The sequence below is a fragment of the Fusarium falciforme genome, chromosome 8, assembly GCF_026873545.1.
Source record: "Fusarium falciforme chromosome 8, complete sequence".
Lineage (NCBI taxonomy): Eukaryota > Fungi > Ascomycota > Sordariomycetes > Hypocreales > Nectriaceae > Fusarium > Fusarium falciforme.
This window is the reverse complement of record NC_070551.1, coordinates 594546-618268: the sequence shown is the minus strand read 5'-3', so window position 1 is coordinate 618268 and position 23723 is coordinate 594546. Positions and strand designations below refer to the sequence as shown.

Sequence of the window (23723 nt, the reverse complement as noted above, 5' to 3'; positions counted from 1 at the left end):
GGACGGATTTCAATTCAAAGAAGTACAACGGCAAAAATGAAACGAGTGCGGCAACTGGGATATATTCTTAACATAATGATCTAAGCATTTGATTATCTCTGATGCGGTTGCTGGTAACTGCTGGATAAGGGTTTGTTTGCAGGGGCCGAACTTGGGCTGCCGCTCTGCGAATATGGGCGGCATACCATAAATATCATAACAGCGATAGAAATAGTGGTGATTCAGCTTGATTAAATGGCTAAATATTTCCATTGTGAAAGATTATGGCGTCGATCTTGTGTGCTGGAGCCCAAAGCAAGACAAGACATGCCATACATGCGGCCACTATTTGATGCAAGGCGAGATGCTCTTCTCACCTCGCTGTACCTTTGATAAATATCAAGTCAAAGAAATAGATGATCATCAAAATGAAACAGAAATTTGCAAATACTCCAAATGCGTCTTTTCCACTTCTTTGCCAATCCCCTGTCATGAGCGCGTGCCATTGGCTTCATTCCTAATTGGGCACCCAGGCGGCTCCGATAATATCACGGGAACCACTTTCAACCTCACCACATGACACCCTCGTCTCACAAAGACCGTCTCCCTCTCGCTTCACCTCTTTTTCCTTCTTATCAAGATACAAAACATTTACGCATGTAAAAAACAAAAAGAAGCAAGCATCATGCCTTGGAAAGCACCCATCCACCGCTTCTCCTACCGCTACCTCATCATCCCCCCAATCCTCCTCGCCCTAGCAACAATAATCGCCCTCTTCATCCACTCCGACGTCAATGCCGCTCTCCTCTGGTCGCAATGCCACTCACGCGCGCGTCTCCCAGGCCTAAGCCGCATCCCGGGAATCGGGACCCCTCTGTGTTACGTCGTGAGCTTCTTCCGCGCCGCGATGCACTCGGTCCGCAGCTCGGCCGTCATGGCCGTCGTGCTCGCGTTTGTGGGCGGTTTGTTGACCGTCAGCTCTGTTGAGGCGGCGAGGATATGTAATGCGCCGAATGTGCTTATTGCGTATCCTACGGGCCCGTGGCTTGTCTTTGATCTTGTGGGTGGTGCTGTTGTTTGGGAGCTTGTTATTATTCCGGCGTTTTTGCATCGCGCGAGGAGGGTCATTGCTGAGCAGGAGAGACGAGATGAGGATGGGGAATCTCGCGATGTCACGAGTCGCCATCTTCCTGACAGCGAGCTCGTGGCTATCCCCGTCAGTGTCGCACTCGGATACTTTCTGCCGTCTCTCTTCATGTTCTTCTTCACGTCCCCGGTCTCTATCGGCATCTGGCTCTTCTTCCCCATCTACGTATCCCTCATTCGCCAGGCCACCCGCAAGATCGTCAACCTCGTCAAGAGAGCCGACCCCACAACCATTCATCTCGCGTCAAGCCGACTCTCGCTAATCTTTGTCTACGCCCTGCCCGTCATCTGCTCCATCCTGGCTCACATCCTCGTCATCTGGAGCCTCACCCTTCCCGATGACCGCAAGGAGATGACCAAGTCGACTATTGTGTTTATCGAGGTGGACACCCAGTTCATCTTTTGGACCGTTCTATACTGGATGCTCGTCGAGGTTGGATGGAGGGTTCCCTTGACTACGGCTGTCACGACCGTCTTGGTTGGTCCTGGTGCAGGAACTTGCATTGGCTGGATTTATCGAGAGAAGCTCATTCATGATCACGAGGAGGCGTCTGAGGAGAATGCTGAGCCTGCTGATGAAGAGACGCCTTTGTTGCAATAGCAAGGCAAACGTTAACCCACAAGATACACTATACAACCATAGAACGATATATCACGTTAATGCATCAATCATTTCTTTTACAAGTCTTGTTCAGTCGAGACGTTCGTCACGCTTTGTACAGCTCCCAGGCCTATTTCCCCAAATGGTACAGTACAGATATATGATACAGATTAGTCCCGCTTCAACGCCCTTCTTCAATCCTTTGGCAGCCTGGCCAATATCCGCTCCCTGACCACCTGTGATGCCACCACGGCCCCGTGCTGTAGCGTGATGGCCCCGATGATGGCCATGATGGCTCCGTTGAGCACCACCTCGAGACCCGAGGCCTTGAGTTTTCGTACCTGGAGTTGTTAGCGGGGTACGTTTTATATAGACTTGTCCACCTACCAATCGAGGCTTCCACCGCACAACATCAATCAAGCCCACCTGGGCCGCCAGGTGGTACAGCTTGTCCTTGCCGGCGACGTCCCTCGGTCCCTCCATGGTCAAGTTGTCTAGCGACTGTAGCTGAGGGTGCTCAAACGGTGTGCGCTCGAACTCGTCGGGAACAATCGACCCGGGGATGGGGTCCTTGGCCACAATCGACTTGGTGGTCTCCATGATCAAGGTCATTCGGCCTAGCGGGCGTCAGCATGCCAATTGGTCTCTCCCCGCCTCAATTGCAAAGTATATGCCTACCCAGCAGCGCCAATCGGTCGTTGAACCCTCTCCTTCCCTGGTCGAAACTCTTGTGCGTGACGGCGAGCCACTTGAGCTCCTCGGGCAAAAGCTTGCTACCGCCCTGTCCCAGCAGGCGCTCGTACACCTCGTCCAGCTTCCTGGGGTCATTGTTGACGGTCCAGACCTTGTTGTGGGGATTCTTTGCAAAGTCAAGCTGCACGGGTGCCTTCATCCCGGCGGGCGTCTGGCTCCATCTCGGGACAGGCTTCTGTGCTCCGGCGGCGGGCGTCTTGAACGATTCTGGAGTTGTGGTCGTCGAGTCGGTGGCGTAGGTGCGAAGGCATGGCATGAGGGAGCGGGCGGCTTGTCTGCTCCGCACAAGGCCGGAGCGGCAGGGTTGGAGGGCCATGGCGGGGGTGGGAATTGGCGGGAGGCTTCGTCGGATTTGCGCTGGATAGAGGCTTGCCATGCTTGAAGCTCATGGCGAACATTTTCTCAAGGTCACGTGTTGGGGCCGCTAACTTCCGTGTTCGGCGGCCCCACTCCGGCTTGGCTCCGCTGGGCCAGGAGTCTTCAACACCAAAAATGGTTGGTGATGATGGCATTTTTGGCTTCACTTGGATGATGAATATTGTTCTGCTCTTCCCATAGGGCCCGTGTATTTAAATTGAACTTGATGCTCTCCCTAATGGACTATTGGTGCTGTGACGACTCCTTATGGCAACTCACCTTCCACCTTGCAGTTCCTCCATTGATGCAGTCTTTCCTTCCTCAAGTTGGTGTTTCTATTTACCATCGCCTGTACTTCTCCAGCTCGTTTTTTTCTCCCTCACATCACCTCTCACACCACCTCACATCAACACCATTTACATCTACATCGTCTACACCATCTTCTTGGTACGTCGTCTTCTTGGGTAACCCAACATGCCCATCATCGAGATGGAGCCTACACCTCCAGAAAGTCCTCACACAGGAGAGGCTTGCATCTCTTTTCAAGATCCCGGCTATCCTAATCCAACACGAAATGAAATCTTCATGAACGATCCCCAATTTAGACAGAGCCTCAGCGACTTCTCTCAGGCTCTTGCCTCTGAAGACGCTCGCGGCGTCGACGAGTCTCGCGAATCGACTCCTATTCCGGAAGAGGATGAGATGCTCCGGGAGGAACTCCACCAGGCTGCGACCATCAAAGACCTCGCTTCTATAGTTGCCTCATCCTACGCCGCGCGCGACGTCTACGAGTTGGACAAACCGGTCATCATCTGGAGACATCTCCTCGAGTTCCTAGGCCCAGGTGGCGTCAACGATCTCCTGATGTGTGTCTACCTGGATGGCGAGTGCAGTTACTTCAACCCCGGTGATGGTACAAATCTTAGCCGTGCCTTGCAGACATGGGAAGATGGAAATTTTTTCGCGTCAGAGGCCAAAGTCCCTGCTGAGCATATCGTCGAGAGGATGCTGTCCCTCTTTCTTGGCATGGCCAATATCGTCAACCGATCCCTGGCTCAAATGTACTGTGCCAAATCATTTTGGGGACAAGTTCATGGGGGTGCACTCTTCAACATGTACCAACGGGCAGGACTCCGGTCAATCTAGGAGCAAAATGACGCTGGCGACATTGAAACGAAGCGAGGTGTCTACCGCATCTGCTTCCTTGCCTGGATCATCTGCCAGGCCTGGGATCGTCGGCTCATAAATGATTATCGTCTTGGCCTTGGCCAACTATGGTTCGTTTCGATATCCGACCATGATGCAATCGAGGTCTATCAGCTCCTCTATCGACTTGGGTGTTGCCAAAGTATGGCAAATGATGATGGGCCGGTTGGGGAGATGGTCAGGATATTTCGTCTGGCACAAGGCGCCCACCCATCTTCTCCGGACGAATCAATGCCTGAAGTTGCCGTCCTGGCCTGGATCAAACCGCATATGGCTACGAAGGGCCTCTTTGAGTCTGTCGAGAAATGGTACAAAACGACAACGAACAGCGATATCCAACATGGACCAGGCAGCCATGCGTACCCAGTTTCGTGCGGATGCCCTTGGTGTGCATCCTGCACATGTCCAGCGTGCAAGGAGTGTGTGTTGAAGGAAACTGAATGGGCAAAAATCTGGTCCGTTTTGGTTGATGATGAGGATTCTAGTATTAGTGAGAGTGAGTGAGGATGAGGCTGAGTTTTACACGTCCCGTCGATAATGAATTGATCCGTGGAGTTTACCCACCAAATTCTGCACCTAGTGACCGACCCCTGTAATCTACTGGATCCCCAGACGGAAGCCCCTGAATCTGGGCCGCTAAACCCCGCCGCGCGCTGCTGCCCCAGCGACCGTTACAGCGACTAACCACCTAAACAACTCTGGACCTGCATTTCATCTCAACCTCAAGCTCTTGAACCTGCGTCATCGTCAACTCCAACATGGCCTCTTTACAGCGAGTCGACGGCGATCTCCAGAGTCGCATAGCCTCTGTTCTCCCGTCAGGCTATGACTTTTCCATCTACCACATCTCGACGCCTCCCACAAAGACCGATCCCCTGTACTCTCCTCCCCCGAACGAGCGCCCTGAACGAACTTACTGCGAGAATCATTTTCTTGCCGTGTCCATTGACGCACCCGCGCAAGCATCCGAATCGAAAGGCGCTGAAGCTGCAGATGAGCCCAAGAAGCAGGTTTTAGTTCTTGGCGTCGAGGTTTTTATCTATACGACTGCTCGATCGACCACCCTCTTCGTCTCTAAAGCCGACTCTACGGGGTACCTCAACCTGCTGGAGCTTCCCAAGGGAACTTCTAGCCCGATTAGGGAAATATGCGCTGCGTTTGTTGGATTCTTGATTGGGAAGCGGAGGAGAAAGGATATACAGTTCGTCGTCAACTTGTTCGCCCGCGCGCAGGATCAATATCTCTTTCCTGGAAGTGTCGACTACAGTGGGAAGCATGTCCTGGACGATCGAGGTCTTATCAAGTGGTGGTGTCGCGTGCTGGATCCCCTCCTCAGTACAAAAACATGGAAGAGCGCAAAGGGATACATTGTCGTCCCGGGTCTGGAGACGTACGAGACTCGAGCCCTGACACCACGGAGCGCCGACTCTCGCTGGGAGTTTACCCATCCCCTGGAGCGCATCTCGCACTACTCCAAGGAGTTTGACTGGGTTCCTCCAAGGTGTCTCATCCCTCACTTTCCGGATGATCCCAAGTCGAGGTTCTGGGATGAACTTGAGGAGGAGGCTGCTAGCTCGCAGGCTATGAAGACGACGGGGAGCTGGAAGAGCGTCAAGACGTTGGATATGTTTTGGGAGATGATGGCGTATAGGCAGGAGTGCTCGAGTGGACGCATGACGGGTTTCATCTGGCTTGTCTTTGGTGACGAGGAAGAAGTTCAGCCTCCCAAGTCGAACGAGTCGTCCCAGTCGACGCTTCCAGCACCAGAGACACCGAAGAAGCAGCGCATCGCTCAGATCACACCAAACACCACCCCGAGGAAGCTCTTCCCTTCGAAGACCGATACCGAGGAAAGGTCCAAGCCGAAGAAGAAGAAGGCCAATAGAAAGACTCTCAAGGGCCCGGTTATTGCTCGACAACCTCGTATCAAGACCGAGAGCCGGAACTACCTCCTCGACAAGCCTACTACGACGGCTTATTACTCGTGGACACCTGAGGGTCGTGGTGAGAGGATTGTGGATGAGAATGACTACAAGCGCATCGTGGAACTGCTGCTTCACCTGGACTTTGCGACCCTTAACAAGGCTGTGGGTAGCACCCGTCGCTGGGTCAGTGAGGTTGGCGGAAGAGCCAAATGGGGGGTTCTCGTCAAGGGCACAAGAGAGCCTGTGAAGATTGAGGCTGCTGGTGATAAGCAGGTCAACAATCTATCCGGTCTAGTCAAGAGGAAGAGAACGGATTCGACCACCGACGATGGACCCGGCAAGGTTAACGTCCTTGCAGCGGGATTGGTCAAGAAGAAGCCAAAGGAGGATGCTGGTGTTAATGTACTTTCTGCTGGACTTGTGAGGAAGAAGTCCAAAGAGTGAAGGATGTATTAGTATTGTATTGGATCTGGGCGTTGGACAGGATAACACATAGGGTATGGGATGAGCTTGGAGTTTGGATAGTATTGGCTAGGAAGCAAGAGCCTTGTTTAAGTGATATAAACTATTTTGCTTTACCAATGTCCTTGGTTGATGTGTTGGCCAAGATCATAGTCAGCTAATGGCAAAGAGCCGCCTTAAAGGTCCCCCCCTATGCTTTAGTGAAGACCCAAACCGCTAGTTGAGACATTCCCAGCAAGAAAGCCGAGCTTACTTGACCAGAACGTCTTGAGGGAGACCTGCCCACTCTGTCGACTCTGCCTGGCATTGATCGTGGCCACCACATCATCTCTTAAAAATGGAGCGCAGCTAGCCTTACCATGACCTCTGATCGGGCGTAGCTCTGCTCTGCAGTCACGCAGGCGAGCCAATCAATATACGACCGTGCTAGTCAGAAAAGCAGCAAGGTATGGAAGCCACCAATACATCCTCCCGAGCTATTGGTGTATCCATCATAGTCAAATCATCCCTCGAGTTGGGTTAAAAATGCAGTGCAAATCCATGCGGCTCTGCTAGGCCAGTCATACAGCAGCGAGTAAGCCGCGAATCTATACTTGCGAGCTATTGGTCTGTTCATCATACTCAACCCGCCCTTTGAGGTGAGTTAAAAATGCAGTGAAGGGCGAATAATTGAGGCTGTGCAAATCGCCTTGCATGAGCCCTTGTTGGGTAGGCCTGTTTGCCCAGCCTAGAAAGATGACATTCATGGTGGATAAATACCAATCTTTGAAGGAAGAAGATTCCAGGGTAATCTCCTTTAACAAGTCGATAGCTAGATACACTATGGGAAGCTGGTCAAGAATCCCATCTAACTAATAACTCCGCGCCGTCTTAGATATTTCGTGGGTTGCGTTATTTTAATATTACGGCAGACAGCTATTATGCCTACCTGGCAACCTGAGATCCTTAACTCGAACCATAGGGGGAGGCTGCGTCCTTTGCCACATCCGGTTTGTATTGTTCATCACGGCCAAATTGTCCCTAGAAGTGGGTTAAAAATGCAGTGAAATGAAATGGTTGCCCCAGTACTGACATTATGCAACAGCTCAACCGAGCCAGTCAGAAACACGAAAAGGTGAGCCACTCCAGAAGATATCCTTGCAAGCTACCTCCGTCTTGGCTTGTTCGTCGCAACCAAGTCGCCGTCCCTTGAGGGGGGTTAAAAATGCAGTGAAAAATTTACAGGTATCACAGTGTGACAGCTAGGATTCTACAGCTATTAATAATCCAGCCGAGCCAGTCAAAAACGCAGCAAGGTGACACACCCTGGAAGAGATCTTTGCGAAGCATACGTTTGCACCAAAGAGACGTGGCTTGGGCAGACAGGGCCTTCCGAATGATTGGCCTTGAACGAGGCACATACATGGAAGAGTTTCAAGCTCTTGCAAAGGCCACCAGAGAGGGCAAAGGTCTCGGGTGGGCGGTGCTTGACTCACCAATGTGGGGAGGCTGCCGTCAAGTTCGAGGCAACAGGATTGCAAGCTGGCCATGTTCAACAAGTCGACATACAGACAAACAAAAGGAGGGGGATCAAAAATATCTCTAACAACAATAAGTCCTATTTTAGATGGCCCCTAAGTTGTTCTTCTGGCATATGCCATACGTTTATCTGACTTTCAACAGCCCGTCAGAGTCTATCCCCCTGGTATCATTCATAACAGTTAACTCCTCCCTTGAGGGGGTTAAAATTGCAGTGAAGTCCATGTGCAAGTTGCAAAAAGGCTCAAGAAGTGCGGCGCACCATGACGAACTGAAAACCCCGGCTGAGCCCGTCAAAAACGCATCATTGGGGCCACCTCTGATGAGATCCTTGCGAGATGCATTCTAGCCCCCCAGAGACGTGATGAGGGCGCCTAGGCACAGCTTTCTCTGTGAAAGGTCTTGAACGAGGCACATGTTGGGATGTCCATGGCTATTTCTTGTCAAGTCCATGTGAGAGGGTAAATGCCATAAAGCGACAGTATCCATTTGAGCAGCCCGGAGGAGGGTTGTCGAGAAAGTGCAAAGAGGAGGCTTTCGGGTTCCAAGAAAGAGAGCTTATAGGCCAGTGTTGTTCAATAAGCCAATGTACAGACGAACAAAGGGAAGCGGATATTTAACAAACTCACTTAGCTACCTATTTGACATACTCCCAAAGTCATCAAGCCTACCTAGGCAAACCCACATCATTTTCCTTTGTGTTACATGGGTGAAATGGCAATTCAAGAGAAGAGGAAAGAGGCGCAATGTAAAATAGAGCTTAGAATGACCCTTTTGAATCCTGGTTTAGTTCTTACGCTAAGATCAAGTTGGAATGCTCGTCAAAAGGTGGCCAGGTTGTTCTTTGACAAGTTTGTATAATGAGATGAGTTGACAGCTACACTATGTTGGATGGCAAACAGCCCATGACATACATCTGTATATCCCCTTGTTTCCTACACTGTTGGAGGCGACCTATGAGCAAACACACATATCTCATTTATTCTAAGAAAGTGATACTTTATATACAGTTATTCCTAGATTCTACCCTTATACCTCTTTTCCCACCAATACACGGCCCAAAACGCCTACCTCAAACCCATTCCAATACCTCACTTCTTCAAAAACTGCAAATTCACAGGCGTAATCGCCTCACCCCCCGAAAGCACCGCCATGATGTTTCTCATACTCAGCTCCTCAAACCCCTTGTGCGTGTCCACCGTTCCGCCCGCATTGTGGCACGTCAGCAGCACTCTTCCCTGACGGGCCAACTCTAGAAGACCAGCGTGCATCTTGGGTTCTGTGGCATGCACATCAAGGGCTGCGCTGGAGATGTGGTTGTCTTGCAGGGCTGTTGTTAGGGCGTCTTCGTCTACCAGGCTGCCGCGGGCGATGTTGACGAAGCGGGAGCCGCGCTTGAACAAGGGCAGGGTCTTGGCGTTTATCAGGGTTCCGTCTCCGGCGGGTGTGCAGAGCACGGCGCAGTCTACTTTAGCTAGGAGGCTGGCGAGTGTCTCGTGGTGTGTGGCTCTCAGGGGAGCTACAACGTGTGCTGGCTTGGGGAGTACATCGTAGTAATGAATGTCCATTCCGAAGCCGTGAAATGCGCGGGCTGCAATCTGCTGGCCAATGTTGCCGAAGCCGATAAGTCCAAGAGCTTGGTCTCGTAGGTTATACGACTGCAGTGTTGCGTCGCGGTGGTTGATCTGAAAGGCCTCCTCGTCGCCTGACATAGCTGCCGAGATACACCAGGGGAGAACACGGAATGTAGAGATGATGGCGGCAATGGCAAAGTCGGCTACTGCTTCGGCAGCTGCAAGGCCAGAGTTACAGTAGATGATTCCTTACACTCCAATCAGCCGTTGATCAAGTCACGGCTCATGTTTAACTCACCTCGCTCGCCTAGGAGCTTCGTGTCTGCCCAGTCAAACCCGGCGCCTGCACTCGCAAACACCTTGACACTCTCGGGCAAAAGATCAATCAGCTCAGCATCCCAATTCCCCATCTCACCCCCAGTACCCCAAAAGGGACGGAAAATAGCCTGAAAGTCTCCCCATCGGCGCTCCTTGAGGGCCTTGATGAATGCCGGGCGCTGCCGCTCCTCGGCAGAGGGCCTCACGAGCTCGCACTGGCCGATGAAGCGGATGTACGTGTCCGGGTTGTACTTGATTGGGTCTCCGATGTGCAGGACCCGGGGCCTTGAGGTGGAAGAAGACATGGTGAGCTTAGTTTGGTAGGGGGAGCCGGGGTGGGAGAAGACGGGGACGGGAGGCGCTGGAGATGTTGCTCGCGGTGTAGAAGCCGGTACCGGCGTGTTTGTTGGTTCCGCCATGACGGGAGATGTGTAGGTTATATAGTGAGTGAGTAAGTGAGCGTAAGATTGGTGAGGCACAGCTATAGCAAGAGTTGAGAGAGTTGAAAGATCAACTCCAGTTGCGGCAACAAGGACAAGAGCCGCAGACAAGGTGTCCAGCTCAGCGATGGGCCTCAAGTGGAGCGATGCCGCACAAAGACTCTCCACCTTGGTTGGGCACACTCACTTGTTTCTCCAAATAAGTGACCCCCACGGCCCGGGCCCCGGACGCCGGTCCCTTCAGCTCTGAGGCTTGTTTTGACGGCGGGACCCTTGTAGAGGGGACCGGGATAAGCGCCGGGTTTTATAGACGAGGTGTGTGTTTGTTTAGTTGAGACTAGGCCAATTGTGTGTTTGTCAACTAGCTTTATAGACTTGATGGCCTCGAAACAACGGCAAGAGTTCAATACTAAGCACAACCTCTCAAATATCCACCATCATGCCAGCAACACAACCGACACAAAAGCGGGGAGTATCTCCCCCCCGCATGACCCGGCCCCGGACTTCTCTTAACCGGCCGCATCCATCGTCCGGGGACCCCAAACAACTTGCAGAGGAAACGAACCGTATGCCGTCGTACAATAATCTCGTGTGGGGGAGGCAAGGGGACCTTCATCTGGGGGAAAGAAATTTCCTGTTGACGCCCGCTGCAGCTGACCGCTCCCCGCCTGGTGGTGTGACGTTGGGGGCGAGCATATATGTTAGAGCTCATCCGATAGGCTCGGAGGTTGAGGCACAGGCTTGGGATATCTGCCGTTCCTGAGAGTGTCGGCTGGAAAGGCGAATCGGCCGGTTTCTACCCTTGTTCGGACATGTGCTTTCTCCAATGCTTGCTTGACGACTTGGATAATGTCCGTGTCGCTTCCTTGAGGTCCAATGACGGAGACGCATACAGTCTGATACTCGGTTCTTCCACTAATACGGGACTCGTAGGGGACCTGGGTAACTACAAGCCTACATCAGCACCATTCCGGCAATATTGACCAAACTATAACTCACAAGGAACTGCCAGATGCGGCACCCCCAAGATGGAAGCCAGGATCTCAGGTCCGACTCCCTCAGAGATGGTTGGTGGACTAATCCGCCCGTCAGCCAAGACCACTGCAAAAACAAAAAAGCAACTACACATACGCCACAGCTTCATCCCGATGCTCAACCCGAGACGACTTGCCGCACGGGAGGACGAGGATAGCGTCGGCGTTGGGGGTCATGATGTTTTCGTGGAACCATTGCCGGTATATCTCGAGCCGTTTGAGGTTTTCTCGGTGTTCCGTCTCCGTTGTTGTTTTGCATTTGTCCCTGGGTAATGGTGAGTTACGTTTGATGCTGAAAGGGGGTGGACGGACCAGAAGAATTGCGGCGTGGACTCGGCGAATGCTTCTTTTTGGGTCTTTTGCCGGTACTCGTGTCGAAACTCGTCGAAAGCGTGATAATACTCATAACACCATGACCGAAAAGGTGCCTAGAATGTTAGAAAGTTGATATCCTCTGGGGTGAATACTCACATGTTTCATGTATGCCTGCATGTCCTCATCCGAGGCTTCATCCGGGGGGTTTTCTGCCCAGGCTGCACCAATATCGATGCTTTGAGCTTCAACCCCCAGAAGTTCCTCCAGGGTCGTCACAAAACCGTCGAGAGCTCCTTGTTGTGTCTCATCGACTGAGATGAGATCAACAGGATAGAGAATTCTCTTTGGAGACTCGGGTTCCTGGGGCTGTTGGTGAAGAGTCTTGGTCGTGATATCAAGCAGATCCTCCAGACTCCTGCTCAACAACCTGGTTCTGTCCAAGCTGCGATTATCAGATGAGCTCAACACCTTATATTGAGCACTTACTGAGAAGTCGTCCACATATTATCAGTGGAAGCGTGGGATGTGGCAATCGAATAGATGCCTCCGTCGGGTACAATCATCCCATCTGTCACCGTCAGTCCCAGCTCTCTCAAGCATAGACAAACTCACTGTCAACACTAATACTATGCTGGAGCCATTCATAACCAATCGACGCAGCCGCAGCTCCAACAGATACACCCTTCAGCCTCTCATATCCATCACCTCGTGCACTCCATGGAGCCTGCTCGTCAACCCACTCCGCCCCAGTACCAAACTGCGACGTCTTGGTCTTCCCAACGAGAACAGCGCCGAGATCCAGCAGCTTGCGTGCATACTCGGCTGTTGCATCTGAAGGCTTCTTGTAGAGAGACTTCCAGGCACGGCTAGAGAATGTGGTATGAGTGCCTTTAAGGGTGATTGTGTCGCTGATGGAGATGCGGATACCGGAGAGGGGTTTCCGGGGAGAAGGCCGAGGATGGTAGAGACGCGAGGGAACGGGTATTGCCTGTGAGTCTCCTTGAAGAGACGAGGATGTGAGAGGTTGGAATCTGGAACATGTCAGCAAAATACAGGCTCTATAGGTACAACATACTCGTCGGGCTGGTGGAGGTCGTCGGGTATCACGCCAAAAGTAAAGGCACCAAACTCGTCGTCATACAGCCGCCATGCCTGATGAAGGTTGGGTCCATGTAAAAAGTATGGCCCAGATGGGAGCTCTGCTATATTCTCGAGGGCCGTTATCTGATCCAAATGATAGACCTGTTGCCCTGTGATGGTCGTATTGACAACATCGTTGCCGCTACTCCCGGGCTTTTCCACGAGGATAGACCCAAATTCTAAGTTGAATACGTCGTCATAAGAGTCAAACAGTTGCAATATTCCTTCAAGGTCACCAAAGACCTCATCGGTCGTGAGCAGAGTGATGGGAATGATGGCATCAGAGTTGATGGTTTCTTGGATGGATCCCTTGCACAGATCAGCATGATTTTCCGGAATTAGGCGCGAATTGTGCCAGCTATTCACCAGTTTCTGAGGATGAATTAGATACTGAAGCCCAGCGACGACACATATGGTGAAGGGCAGCATCGTTGCTGTCTTTGGCTACCTAGGCAGCACGCTGGTCATGAACGGTCAAGGGTAGGACTCGGAGCTATCTCGAAAGGGCATTTTCGTTATAAATTGGAGCAATCCACTTGTTAAATATCAAACAAGCACACGAGTATTGGAAAAATAGCAGAAGTGGCGCAAATAAGCAGGGATGAGATGTGTTGTTGATGGAGGCAAGTTGTGAGACATGAGCGGGTAGCCCAGGAAACCATCAAGACGGGCTATCCATGCTGGGTTACTTACCAAGGGTCAAATATCGATGATATAGAATACATTTGATAGCTAAAATTAGATTGTAGTACACCATAGCTTAGTCCGAGATTTGATTCAAAGTTCTCTTTAAATCCTTTCTTCGTTGAATGCATCAACTCAACTCCCACCCTCGGTGAGCTCGGTCAGTCTCGGTCAGCATTTCTTATCTTTGTGGGGTATCAAAATTTCCAATCCTCCACCCCTACCAAACCCGAACAGTTACTGATTCAACATCACAACCTTTCAAACTCCCACACACGATCAAAATGGCCAAGAAGAGAGGTACGTCAACTTATATAGATAACTAGAAAGCCCATGCTGACAGTTAGTTACCAGGACCCTCCATTCACTCCCGCGCCGCCCGTCGCGCAACTTCCCCGAGCATCGACGCCGACAAGTCTCTAAAAGACGTCAAGCCTCCTCCTCGCAGCGCTCCTCACCGCCCCTCCGTCCTGGCTGCTCAGCACTCTGCCGGCGTTTCGAAAAAATCCAAGCGCAAGACCGCCATGTCGGCCAAGGCTCGTCGACGCCACGAGAAGGGTCTCGAGATGGCTGAAGCTGTCATTGAGCGCACAAAGAGCAAGGTTGAGAAGAGCAAGGGAAGGGGGAGGAATATTCAGCTTAGGAGTAAGGCTTGGGAGGAGATTAACAAGGTTGCTGCTACTGAGGGAGAGGTCGAAGGGGATGAGGTCGAGAAGCGCAACGCGGCCGTCGAGTTGGATGAGGATATGGGTGGTGCTGACGAGGAGACCTTGACAGCGCCTGTGGTACCAGATGCTGCGCCGGCTGCAGTACCTCTGCCCGTGGACGACGACGACGAGATCCTATGAGGACGACGACATGCTATCACGACAGCTGGGACATGGGTTCTGGAGTTTAGGTGTGCAAAATTGGGTTCCTCAAACAATTGGTCCTGGAACGACCTGATGAACTTTCTTTTCTTTCGATTTTCTCAAGCTTATAGACTCGTCATCTGGTCAGAGATACCCAGATATAGTTACTAGTGATACAATCAAACTTGCGAGTTTCACTCACAAATTCTTAAACGTCCCAATCCATACAGTCCAAGAACCCAACCTATTTAGCCTTGCCTTCAACATACAATCGTAGTGTCCGTCCCACGTCTCCGCTCTGAGCCTTGTACTCCCTCGCGCCAACCTCCTCAATCCCCTTCTTCAATTTGGTCAGCACGTCGGCGGCCGCAGCCTCGTCAACTCTCTTCTGTGCCTTCTTTTTGTACCCGAGGATAACCTCGACCTTCATCCCCTTGTTGAGGAACTGCTCTAGCTGTCGCAGCTTGGTCGACAGATCGTGCTCCCCGATACCCCAGCCAAGCTCGAGCTCCTTGCTCTTTGGGGTAGTCTGCTTAGACACGCGTGCTCTCTCTTTCTTCTCGCGCAGACGCTCGTACTCCTCCTTCTTGTTGACCACCTTGCACACGGCGTACTGCACGGGCTTGTTCTCCTTTTTGTCGGCGGGAACGTAGGGTTGGATCATGCGGAGCGACTCGGAGGGGTCGATGCGGCTCATGACGTGCCGCGTGAGCAGGGGCCCGTCAAAGTTTCCATTGTCAAAGACCATGATCTTGGGGTCCGTGATCTCAAAGTCCTGCGGGAGACGGTCGCGACCAGACTTGACAAAGTCCTGCTGGGTCATGTACCGACGGTCGAAGCCTCGCTCATCGGGGTCGACGATTGTGGGCTCGGAGGCGCGCACAGCTTTCAATTGAGCAGGCGAAGCTGAGAAGAGACGGTTCTGGCGGATTGGCGAGAGTGTCGCTCCAGCTGCTGGGAGGAGCTGGCGGGTGAGCGCTTCATGCGGGGAGACAAAGACCCGGTAGAGAGCTCTGCGGGAGCTCTGAAGGCACGAGAAGCTGCTCATGATCACGGCAGCACCTTTTCGTGCAAGGAGTGTGATTGTACAGTCGAAAAAGAGTGTGTATCTCTGGCAATGGCCTTGTTCAAGAGACCGATCACGGAGTGTACCAAGACTGACTGATGCTCGCCCTCGTCTTGGATTGGAGATGCACTGGGCGGTTGGATTCGGCAGAAACGTCACTGCGGGGCACATCAGACACCACAGCCAATCATTTGCGTAGAAGCTCACGAGACCCTTCGATCTGAGCTCTTACAGACATGTCAAATCTCAACACCAAACCGGCCGAGTCGCATACCCTCGCGACCCCGTGTAAATGGCTTCATAGCTAATACTCGAATTCATCACATAAAGGGCCCCCGTCGGGGCATCCTCCCTCAATGGCCTTTCATTTTGCGCGCCGTCCGGTGCGTGCAACGGTATCCTTTGTCAAGGCGGCTTGTCTCGTCCACCTCGGCATCACCTACGGCTACACCATCAGTCCAGCCCAAGGTCCCTCTATGCTTCCGACCTTTACTGTCGATGGCGATTGGATTCTATGTGATCATACCCGTCGCTATGGCCGTGGAGTCTCTGTCGGAGATCTTGTTGTCTACCGCATCCCCGTCTTTACCAACCAATGGGGTGTTAAGCGAGTAACGGGCATGCCGGGTGACTACGTCTCAGTAGGGACACCGGGAGATCCAGGTGAAGAGTTGATGATCCAGGTACTCCCAACTTCCCCTCCAGCCTCTTCAATACTAACTTTCCAGGTCCCTGAAGGCCACTGCTGGATCACAGGAGATAACCTCCCTGCTTCTCGAGACTCGAGGCATTTCGGCCCCTTGCCTCTAGCTCTCGTCGCCGGCACCACCATCGCCAAGGTCCTGCCATGGAACGAGCGGAAATGGATAAAGAATGGTCTTGAGACCCCTCCAGATTTAGACTAAACCTCAAACTACTTATCATCTCCCTATCATCTAGAATCCATGTATAATAATGCAAGTCATCTTCTTATCTGGGTATAGAAACTTGTCTCCCTGTCTAATTACAACTACTCTCCCATCTTCCGCTTCCACTTCGTCTTCCTCCCAATCACTGAACCTGCGGAGCCATATCCGCCACATACGCGTCGTCAAAAGTACAAAGAGAATAAAAGCCCCGGCCCTCCTGCTTCTGTCCCATCACCCTCCCACCCTTCCCTACATCGTGTCCGTCAAACACCGTGGTTGGACGTGGTAAAGAAACAGACTGATAAAACAAGCCCGATAAATGGGTCATGCCAACCCTATAAAGAAACGATCCGCTCCCCGAGAACCAAACATCATTCTTGAAGGTACAAGACGCCGTACACCGTTCCGTCCCGCCGTGCCTTGCTGAACCTTCCGTAAACGCTTTCGCTTTTGACATGAGAAAAGAAACATCTACCTCCACGACCACACATCAGCCCTCGATATGCGCCTTGGACATGCTCTGTCCCAGAAGCTCCAGGCAGCGCTGGGCCAGGTTGACGACTTCGCCCTCGTCCTCATCCTCAAATTCGTCGCTGGGCTCGATCTGACGGTTTGCAATGTTTCGAATGTGCTCGATGATATCCTCGGCCTTACCGATGAGCCCAATCAAAGTCTTGTCCTCAGATTCGAACAGCTGGAGCAGAGTCCAGACAGCAATGTGCTGGAAAGTCGCGTCGCCGGACTGAAGGAAACGGCAGAGATACCCGTGAATTCCGCCCTGAGGCTCCGTCCAATTCTGCACAAAGATGGAGTAATCGCCAACTACTATTATTAGTCATCGTCAAAATGGCATTCTTGTCTGTCACTAACCTTTAGAGGAGAGGTTGCCTAGCGCAGCAGCGCTGTTGCCTTGGACCTCGATGCTCGGTGAATGCGTCAGCGGAATCAAAACAGCGCACACTCCCAGATTCAGCAGATGAGACTTGAGGTCATCACTAAGGGCAAGAACTGCAATAGCAGCCGTCATCTCAGACTGAACAGTAACCGGGACATCCAGAACCAGCTGTTTGCACTTTTGCACAGCACCAGCATCCAAAACGAGAGCCTTGTTGCGATCAGAGCTAGCAGCCAAGTTTCGGAGAGTCGAGATAGCGTGGCACTGAATCTCTTCGTTGTCGGTTGATCCAAGAAGGTCGACGAGGGGTTTGAGGAAGTTGGTTTCAATAATAGGAGATTCGTTCATAGGGTGGATCGAGATATTTCGTATACAGGCGACAGCGGAAAGAATGAGCGGCAGATAAGAGGACTGTAGGAGACGGAGAAGTGGGTGCAGACCGTTGGCTCGGACAATATCAAGCTGGTATTTTTCGTCCGAGGCAAGGTTTCGAAGAGCAAGGGCGGCCTGGCACTGGACCTTGGGGGATGTCGAGTCCATGAGGTTAACCAATGACTGAACCAGCTTGGGCTCAGTCTGTGCCAGCTTCCGTCGGTTGCTTGCGTCAACAGCGATGTTGCTGAGAGCTGTGGTGCAGTAGTACTGGACATCGACGTCGGGCGAAGAGAGGAGCTGAACCAGCACTGGGATAGCTCCAGCGTTGACCAACTGTTGTCGGTTCTCGTCTACGTTCATTAGCAACACCCCTTCACTCAGGCATTACAACATACCCGAATGTGTCATGTTGAGAAGAGCGCCTGTCGCGTTCCGCTGAACTCGCATATCCCGGGACTTGGCCAACCTCGTCAACGGACCCAGGGCGCCGGAGCGGGCAATCTTGGCCTTGTTCTCCTCGTGGGTAGCCAGATTCGTGATACATCCCACAGCATTGCACTGGACTTCGACATTGGGGGACATCATCTGGCGAATCAACGGGGTCAAACCACCGCGTTGTACAATGAGAACCTTGTTCTCGGCTACAGCACATGTCAGTTGCTGAAAGGTCGGTCAGCTTAGAAACATACTGTCTACGGCCAGGTTCCCTAGGGCGGCGCTGGCTGCTCGTTGGACTTCGATATCGGGGCTCTGGAGGAGGAAGAGGATTGGTTCGAGGGTATCACGGTCAACCTCGCGGACATCTGAAACGGCATCAGTATACTACACGTAGCAAGGTCGCTAAGCATTCGGTCTCGACGACCATCACATACCTCGTTCGGTGATCTCGGCGAATGTCAAGCTGGCACTACGTTGAAGGTCGATGTTTTCGGAAAAGACCAAGGTGCTCAAGGCACGAAGGGGTTCGCCGGAGAAGAAGTCGGTCTCGCCGCGCTGGCATCGAGTCAGTATGACATCGGTAGAATGAATGGTGGGTATGTACGTTTTCGAGGTACTGAAGCAGGTCGGCCACAGCCTCCCGCTCACTGTCAGCAAGGACGGGTTCGTAAAGGCCATCGCGGGACCGTCCTAGGCAGCTGTCAGACAAGCATCGTCATGGGACGTGATGGAGCATACCTCCGCAGCAAGACGAGCTGCAGATACCCATGGCCTCGACAAATGGCACAAAGCCTCTAGTATCGTCACTCGGTAGGTCTCGATGTCGGCGAGGGCAACGGCGTCAGGTAGCTCTCAAAGTTATGGAGAATCGTTGATGATGCGGTTGTTGACGAAGCGAGATGCCACTGTCGGAAATAACGTCACGGCAACGCGGACCCAGACGGGATTCGAATTACGACGATCGGGGGGCTCGGTTGGCGGGTTGAAGAAAGATCCGGAGGCAGAGGCCCCAAGTCGGAGAGGAGGAGTCGAAGCGAAGGCGCGAGGGACGGTCAAGGCCAATTAACGGCGCGACGACAAGAGTCAAGGGAGGCCGAGCCGGGGATGGAGGAGGGAAATTTGGATGGCGGATGCAGAAGTGAGAGATGAATTCGAGAGGAGTTGATCCGGGCCTTGCAGTTGGTTGGCGAGGGAAAGAATGGAGAATCAAGAGACGCGCGCCAGGAAGAAGCAAGGAGGGCAGGCACTGCGGACAGGACGGACAGGCGACTGGCCGGGCAGGACCTGCTGGAGAGCTCCAGGCCCAAGTGGAAGCAAGCTGTTTGGGCAGGTGAGGCAAGTAAAGGCCCAGGAAGGTACCCTGAAAGTCCAGTGCACGGTCAGGCAGGTACGAGAACCCGAAGAGCGCTACTTGGGGGGTACAAGCTCGAGCTGTCCCGGCGCGTGCCCCATCAAGTAGCTGCAGGGATTTCCGAGGTCGTTGCAGTGACCTCACTAGAGGGTCATTCAAGATGGAGGGTCCACCGCAGGGACGCTATGGCGGTAGACGTGCGCTGTTGTTTTGCGTCTCTAGTGCCCTGGAGATGGACCGTCGCAGTGGACCGCCGGGCAGGGGACGCAGGTTGCTGCCGAGGGGGTACCTAAAGAAGCGCAGTCGCTGCTATGCGGTTGCAGGTACCTGTCGGACGGACGGTGCTTGTGTGGGTCGTCCAAAGAGCTGGGGCCATCCTGGAACCCCCCCTCTGACCCAATCTCTGTCATTCCAACGCCTCATTTTTCAAGTTTCTTGGAGTAAGCGAGGATATTCGCATGCGAGAGCAAGCGGTCCATGTTGAACACCTGTATCCTGGACAGATCGCCGCTGTCGATACTTCAAAAGGCTTACAAGACTTGCCAAGACCAGAAGGCCTATCGTATCTGTGTATGGGAATCCTAGGATGCTTTGGAGGCCAACCAACATGGTCATCAACTGGCGGCAGAGGGGTTTGGGGTTGAGCTGGCTCGAGCAATGCTGCCTCAAGAATAGTGCGTATCACAACCCAAACAAACAAAGCACGGATGGCATCCAATCTAGCTAGTATGGTGCTCTTGCTTGCAATAGCTAAGCATGGGTACAGTATACAATAATGACCCAACAGATGGACTACATATTATGAACCTAACCAACTCCTCGATTTGTCATGGGTAATGTGAGGTCCCTCAATATTGCTTTTGGATGCTGTGATGAATCCCCTGCGACGGTCTGCACCGCATTCGACTGAACCGCAGCTGCAGGAGCTGCCGATCTACCCTGCACAAACACGTTGACAGCCCGTGATGGTGGGTTGTGGTGCTGGACTCGGTCGATTGTCATGACTGACTCGCCTATCTCGGATTCCCATGGAATATGAAGATGGATTAGAGTATCAGCACACGACGATTACTCATGCCAGACAATGTCAAACCAATGTTGAGCTAGCCGCCACCCATCAACAACCCAACACAACCGGTTTAAAAACGTGGCAGCCCCAATGTCGCCTTTGGAATGGCATTTGAGACTTTTGCCTGTTGTCCAATTCGCCAAGAGGAAGAATTCGGAGAGCAACCAACAAAACACGACTTCAAAATGGCTGCAATGTCAGACATGAGGCGTCAAACTTGGCGATCCCTCCTTGGTAGAGCTCCTAGACCGACTCCCCGAGTCGAATGCAACGGACGTTGCGGGATTTTGGTGTCATGGTAATAAATGATAAAATAAACTCACTCGAGCCATGACGGACGATAATGGTACCGACGGTTGAGAAGAACCGTCTGCAGACGCCTTCAAACAGACCAAGTCGTGCGAGCCGGAACCGACGCCGACCAATCCCTGGACGGAGAAATGAGCGGCAAAAGGACGTTTAAAGCACCAAGGGCATGCCAAGACGCAAGAGCTCATCGTCGATCCCTCCATGACGCCCTCGTCCGTCCGTACAGTATCCGCAGTTAGCATGTGGATGCCAGGGTCGGGCTACTTAGCCGTAGAAAGCATGTTGGACGAATTGTCTGTCGAGGTGGTTCTCTTATCAGAAATCATGAGTGAGGCCGACCCGAGTCCGGGGCGATTGCTAATAAGAGCTGGAGGTGTATGGCAGAGGCAGCAGAGATCCATCCATCCAATCCATTGGAGCCCAGAGACGTCAGAGGCCAGCCGTTACTTTTGGGTTGGGCTTTGCCCTCGTACTTATTCCCTCCATGTTCCCAGTTCCTGTTAGACAGACTTTCTAACCCAACTTCTTAATAATATGGAAGTCTTGTAGGTGACTTGCACTTACGACCCCCCTTCCCATCCCATCCTCCAGCCGTGGTGGCACAAACTTGGCTACATCACCTCACTCTACCTCTGCCTCCTCAACCTCACTTGAGGCGGTGATGCGTCGCAACTTGGCGCACGTCTTTGGCCCTTGACCAGAACCCAGCAATCTCCCCCTTGCCATCACCTCCGAATTGACCACCACAGAGACAAAGGTGCGCGACGCCGACGGTTTACTGCGGCGACGTTGTGCAACACCAGGAAACAGGGGCTCTGCTTGGAATGGAGGGAAATTCAGAAACCGAACCCGCGCGCGGGCATGATTCTCTCGAGGGCGCGGGCGGCGACAAATTGAACCAAGCCCAAACGCGAGACCAAGTGCAGGTCCATGTCGACGCGGTTGAAGACGACCCGGCCAAGGCTCATGTGCAGTCGTGGATCAAGGACCAGATCGAGACTCAGCCTCAGCAGCCTCCGCCCGAGCCTCAAATCATCGAACCCGCGGCCGATGAGGCCGAAGCCGACGGCGACGGAGAGGGTGACGATGAGGTGCCCCGCGCCGGCGCCAACCCCAATGATGGTGCTGCAGCGACAGACACGACAGGCACAGGCGCAGGCGCAGCGCCTACAGAACCCCCCGTCGCTGTGACTCCAACAGCTCCCGGGCGGACGCGGACTGGCCCCTCCACAGAAACCTCCACCTCCACCACCGCCGTTGGCCATGGCCTCGTCCCTCAGTTTGTCGCTCCGTCATCCTACCTCCGACCAAGGACTTCCAACCGGAGCGCAATGGCGCCCACCGAGCCCAAGCCCCCGAGCCCGCTGGACAGAGACCAGTTGCAGGGTCTGGTATGTGCCCGTATTCCTCGTGCCCTTGCCAAAACAAGGGAGGCTGTCTCGTGTCGTGTACCTGAGCCAAGTCTTTTTTCCGTCTGCCCGTTCCGTTGCGCTCGCCGGGTGGCATCACCCACCGCGGGGCTGTCGCCGGAGCCTTCTCCGTCCTCTCAGGCTAGGAGACTGATGTTTTGATAGAATGCCATTCGTGACTTCCTCAAGGTCCGCACTAGCTACGATGTCTTGCCTCTCTCGTTCCGCCTCATCGTCCTCGATACGGACCTACTCATCAAGAAGAGTATCGGCATTCTGACCCAGAACTGTGCGTCGCCCGATACCCAACGTGCGTGTCCATGCTGAACAGGTCGACAACAGCTATCGTATCAGCTCCCCTATGGGATTCCAAGATCTCCCGCTTCGCCGGTATCCTTACGAGCACCGACTTTATCAATCTGATTCAATACTACTGCCAGTTTCCCGACGAGATTAGCAAGCTCGATCAGTTTCGCTTGAGCAGTCTGCGAGGTCGGTCCGAACTCGCCCGTCCACATCGCGGGCCCAGATATGTACGGCGTCGCTAAAATAAGAGTAGATATTGAAAAGGCCATCGGCGCAATCCCTATCGAGACCGTATCGGTCCACCCCTCGAAGCCACTGTTCGAAGCATGCCGTCGCATGCTCAAGACCCGCGCCCGGCGTATTCCCCTCATAGACGTCGACAGCGAGACGGGTAAGGAGATGGTTGTCTCGGTCATTACGCAGTACCGCATCCTTAAGTTCATTGCCGTCAACAACGAGCACAACACGGTCTTGTTGAAGAAGACGGTTCGCGATATCGGTCTGGGCACCTATGGAGGAGGCATTGTCACTGCCCGCATGAGCAGCTCTGTGCTCCAAGTTGTCCACCTCATGGTTGACCGCAACATCAGCTGCATCCCCATCGTTGATGCGGAAAACCGGGTGCTCAACGTATTTGAGGCGGTTGATGTGATCCCCTGTGTCAAGAGCGGCAACTATGACGACCTGGACGGCTCAGTGGGCGAGGCGCTATGCAAGAGGTCGGACGATAGCCCTGGCATCTACACGTGCAGCGAGGAGGACCGGCTAGACTCGATCTTTGACACGATCCGCAAGAGTAGAGTGCACCGTCTGATCGTGGTGGACGACGACAACAAGCTCAAGGGCATCATCTCTCTGTCGGACATTCTCAAGTATGTGCTGCTGCACGGGGTGGAGGACACGACCAACTGGCTCTGATTTGACGACCTGCATGAGCATGACATGTCTATGCTGAAGACGACGATGAAGCCAACGACTGCATGTTATCCACGACTATGTGCGACACTGAAGTCGGGATGGGGAAGCATATAACGGCGCAAGGGGAACCATGTGGATGGAATGAATACCATGGATGGATGGTGCTGCATGGTGGATATGGATTTCTTTGACTACTTATCTACCTTACCTATAGACTTGCAGGCAACCACGATACGGCCTGATGCGATGCACGTGCCATGAGAGGCCGAGAGGTTAGGTTCGGTTCATGTGAGCTCAAGCGTGCCGCAGTAATGGAACCTTGGCTTGGTTGGGGCCTCATGATGGATGGATGGAGGGATGGAGGGATGCCGTCTGA

General features: G+C 53.0%; 11 protein-coding genes across 11 annotated transcripts; 6 read left to right on the top strand and 5 right to left on the bottom strand.

The window, feature by feature from the left end:
* Positions 1 to 571: 571 nt before the first annotated feature.
* NCS54_01002600 (Hypothetical protein) lies at positions 572 to 1726 on the top strand (the record flags this gene model as incomplete). Its single annotated transcript, XM_053155348.1, has 1 exon — positions 572 to 1726. Exon 1 carries the CDS (start codon positions 665 to 667, stop codon positions 1724 to 1726), a length of 1062 nt encoding a protein of 353 aa, XP_053011323.1. The 5' UTR covers positions 572 to 664.
* A 194-nt stretch (positions 1727 to 1920) lies between these two features.
* NCS54_01002500 (RNase III domain-containing protein) lies at positions 1921 to 2855 on the bottom strand (the record flags this gene model as incomplete). The annotated part of the gene is made up of 3 exons (XM_053155347.1): positions 1921 to 2067; positions 2114 to 2343; positions 2405 to 2855. 3 exons carry the CDS (start codon positions 2853 to 2855, stop codon positions 1921 to 1923), a joined length of 828 nt encoding a protein of 275 aa, XP_053011322.1.
* A 455-nt stretch (positions 2856 to 3310) lies between these two features.
* Positions 3311 to 3982, top strand: NCS54_01002400 (Hypothetical protein; the record flags this gene model as incomplete). The annotated part of the gene is made up of 1 exon (XM_053155346.1): positions 3311 to 3982. The coding sequence occupies one exon, from the start codon at positions 3311 to 3313 to the stop codon at positions 3980 to 3982; it is 672 nt and encodes a 223-aa protein (XP_053011321.1).
* An 806-nt stretch (positions 3983 to 4788) lies between these two features.
* Positions 4789 to 6411, top strand: NCS54_01002300 (Histone acetyltransferase; the record flags this gene model as incomplete). The annotated part of the gene is made up of 1 exon (XM_053155345.1): positions 4789 to 6411. The coding sequence occupies exon 1, from the start codon at positions 4801 to 4803 to the stop codon at positions 6409 to 6411; it is 1611 nt and encodes a 536-aa protein (XP_053011320.1). The 5' UTR covers positions 4789 to 4800.
* Positions 6412 to 9038: 2627 nt separating this feature from the next.
* On the bottom strand, positions 9039 to 10258 carry NCS54_01002200 (Hypothetical protein; the record flags this gene model as incomplete). Its single annotated transcript, XM_053155344.1, has 2 exons — positions 9039 to 9769; positions 9820 to 10258. 2 exons carry the CDS (start codon positions 10256 to 10258, stop codon positions 9039 to 9041), a joined length of 1170 nt encoding a protein of 389 aa, XP_053011319.1.
* Positions 10259 to 10980: 722 nt separating this feature from the next.
* On the bottom strand, positions 10981 to 13197 carry NCS54_01002100 (Amidase domain-containing protein; the record flags this gene model as incomplete). Its single annotated transcript, XM_053155343.1, has 8 exons — positions 10981 to 11225; positions 11279 to 11355; positions 11411 to 11578; positions 11626 to 11741; positions 11785 to 12070; positions 12115 to 12196; positions 12241 to 12659; positions 12704 to 13197. The coding sequence occupies 8 exons, from the start codon at positions 13195 to 13197 to the stop codon at positions 10981 to 10983; spliced, it is 1887 nt and encodes a 628-aa protein (XP_053011318.1).
* Positions 13198 to 13736: 539 nt separating this feature from the next.
* On the top strand, positions 13737 to 14300 carry NCS54_01002000 (Hypothetical protein; the record flags this gene model as incomplete). Its single annotated transcript, XM_053155342.1, has 2 exons — positions 13737 to 13752; positions 13807 to 14300. 2 exons carry the CDS (start codon positions 13737 to 13739, stop codon positions 14298 to 14300), a joined length of 510 nt encoding a protein of 169 aa, XP_053011317.1.
* A 247-nt stretch (positions 14301 to 14547) lies between these two features.
* Positions 14548 to 15447, bottom strand: NCS54_01001900 (IF3-C domain-containing protein; the record flags this gene model as incomplete). The annotated part of the gene is made up of 1 exon (XM_053155341.1): positions 14548 to 15447. Exon 1 carries the CDS (start codon positions 15349 to 15351, stop codon positions 14548 to 14550), a length of 804 nt encoding a protein of 267 aa, XP_053011316.1. The 5' UTR covers positions 15352 to 15447.
* Positions 15448 to 15725: 278 nt separating this feature from the next.
* NCS54_01001800 (Mitochondrial inner membrane protease subunit) lies at positions 15726 to 16274 on the top strand (the record flags this gene model as incomplete). Its single annotated transcript, XM_053155340.1, has 2 exons — positions 15726 to 16052; positions 16098 to 16274. 2 exons carry the CDS (start codon positions 15726 to 15728, stop codon positions 16272 to 16274), a joined length of 504 nt encoding a protein of 167 aa, XP_053011315.1.
* A 493-nt stretch (positions 16275 to 16767) lies between these two features.
* NCS54_01001700 (Vacuolar protein 8) lies at positions 16768 to 18754 on the bottom strand (the record flags this gene model as incomplete). Its single annotated transcript, XM_053155339.1, has 7 exons — positions 16768 to 17099; positions 17148 to 17897; positions 17943 to 18188; positions 18237 to 18350; positions 18420 to 18540; positions 18590 to 18675; positions 18724 to 18754. The coding sequence occupies 7 exons, from the start codon at positions 18752 to 18754 to the stop codon at positions 16768 to 16770; spliced, it is 1680 nt and encodes a 559-aa protein (XP_053011314.1).
* Positions 18755 to 21538: 2784 nt separating this feature from the next.
* Positions 21539 to 23347, top strand: NCS54_01001600 (Hypothetical protein; the record flags this gene model as incomplete). The annotated part of the gene is made up of 4 exons (XM_053155338.1): positions 21539 to 22105; positions 22289 to 22412; positions 22466 to 22615; positions 22683 to 23347. The coding sequence occupies 4 exons, from the start codon at positions 21539 to 21541 to the stop codon at positions 23345 to 23347; spliced, it is 1506 nt and encodes a 501-aa protein (XP_053011313.1).
* Positions 23348 to 23723: the final 376 nt, after the last annotated feature.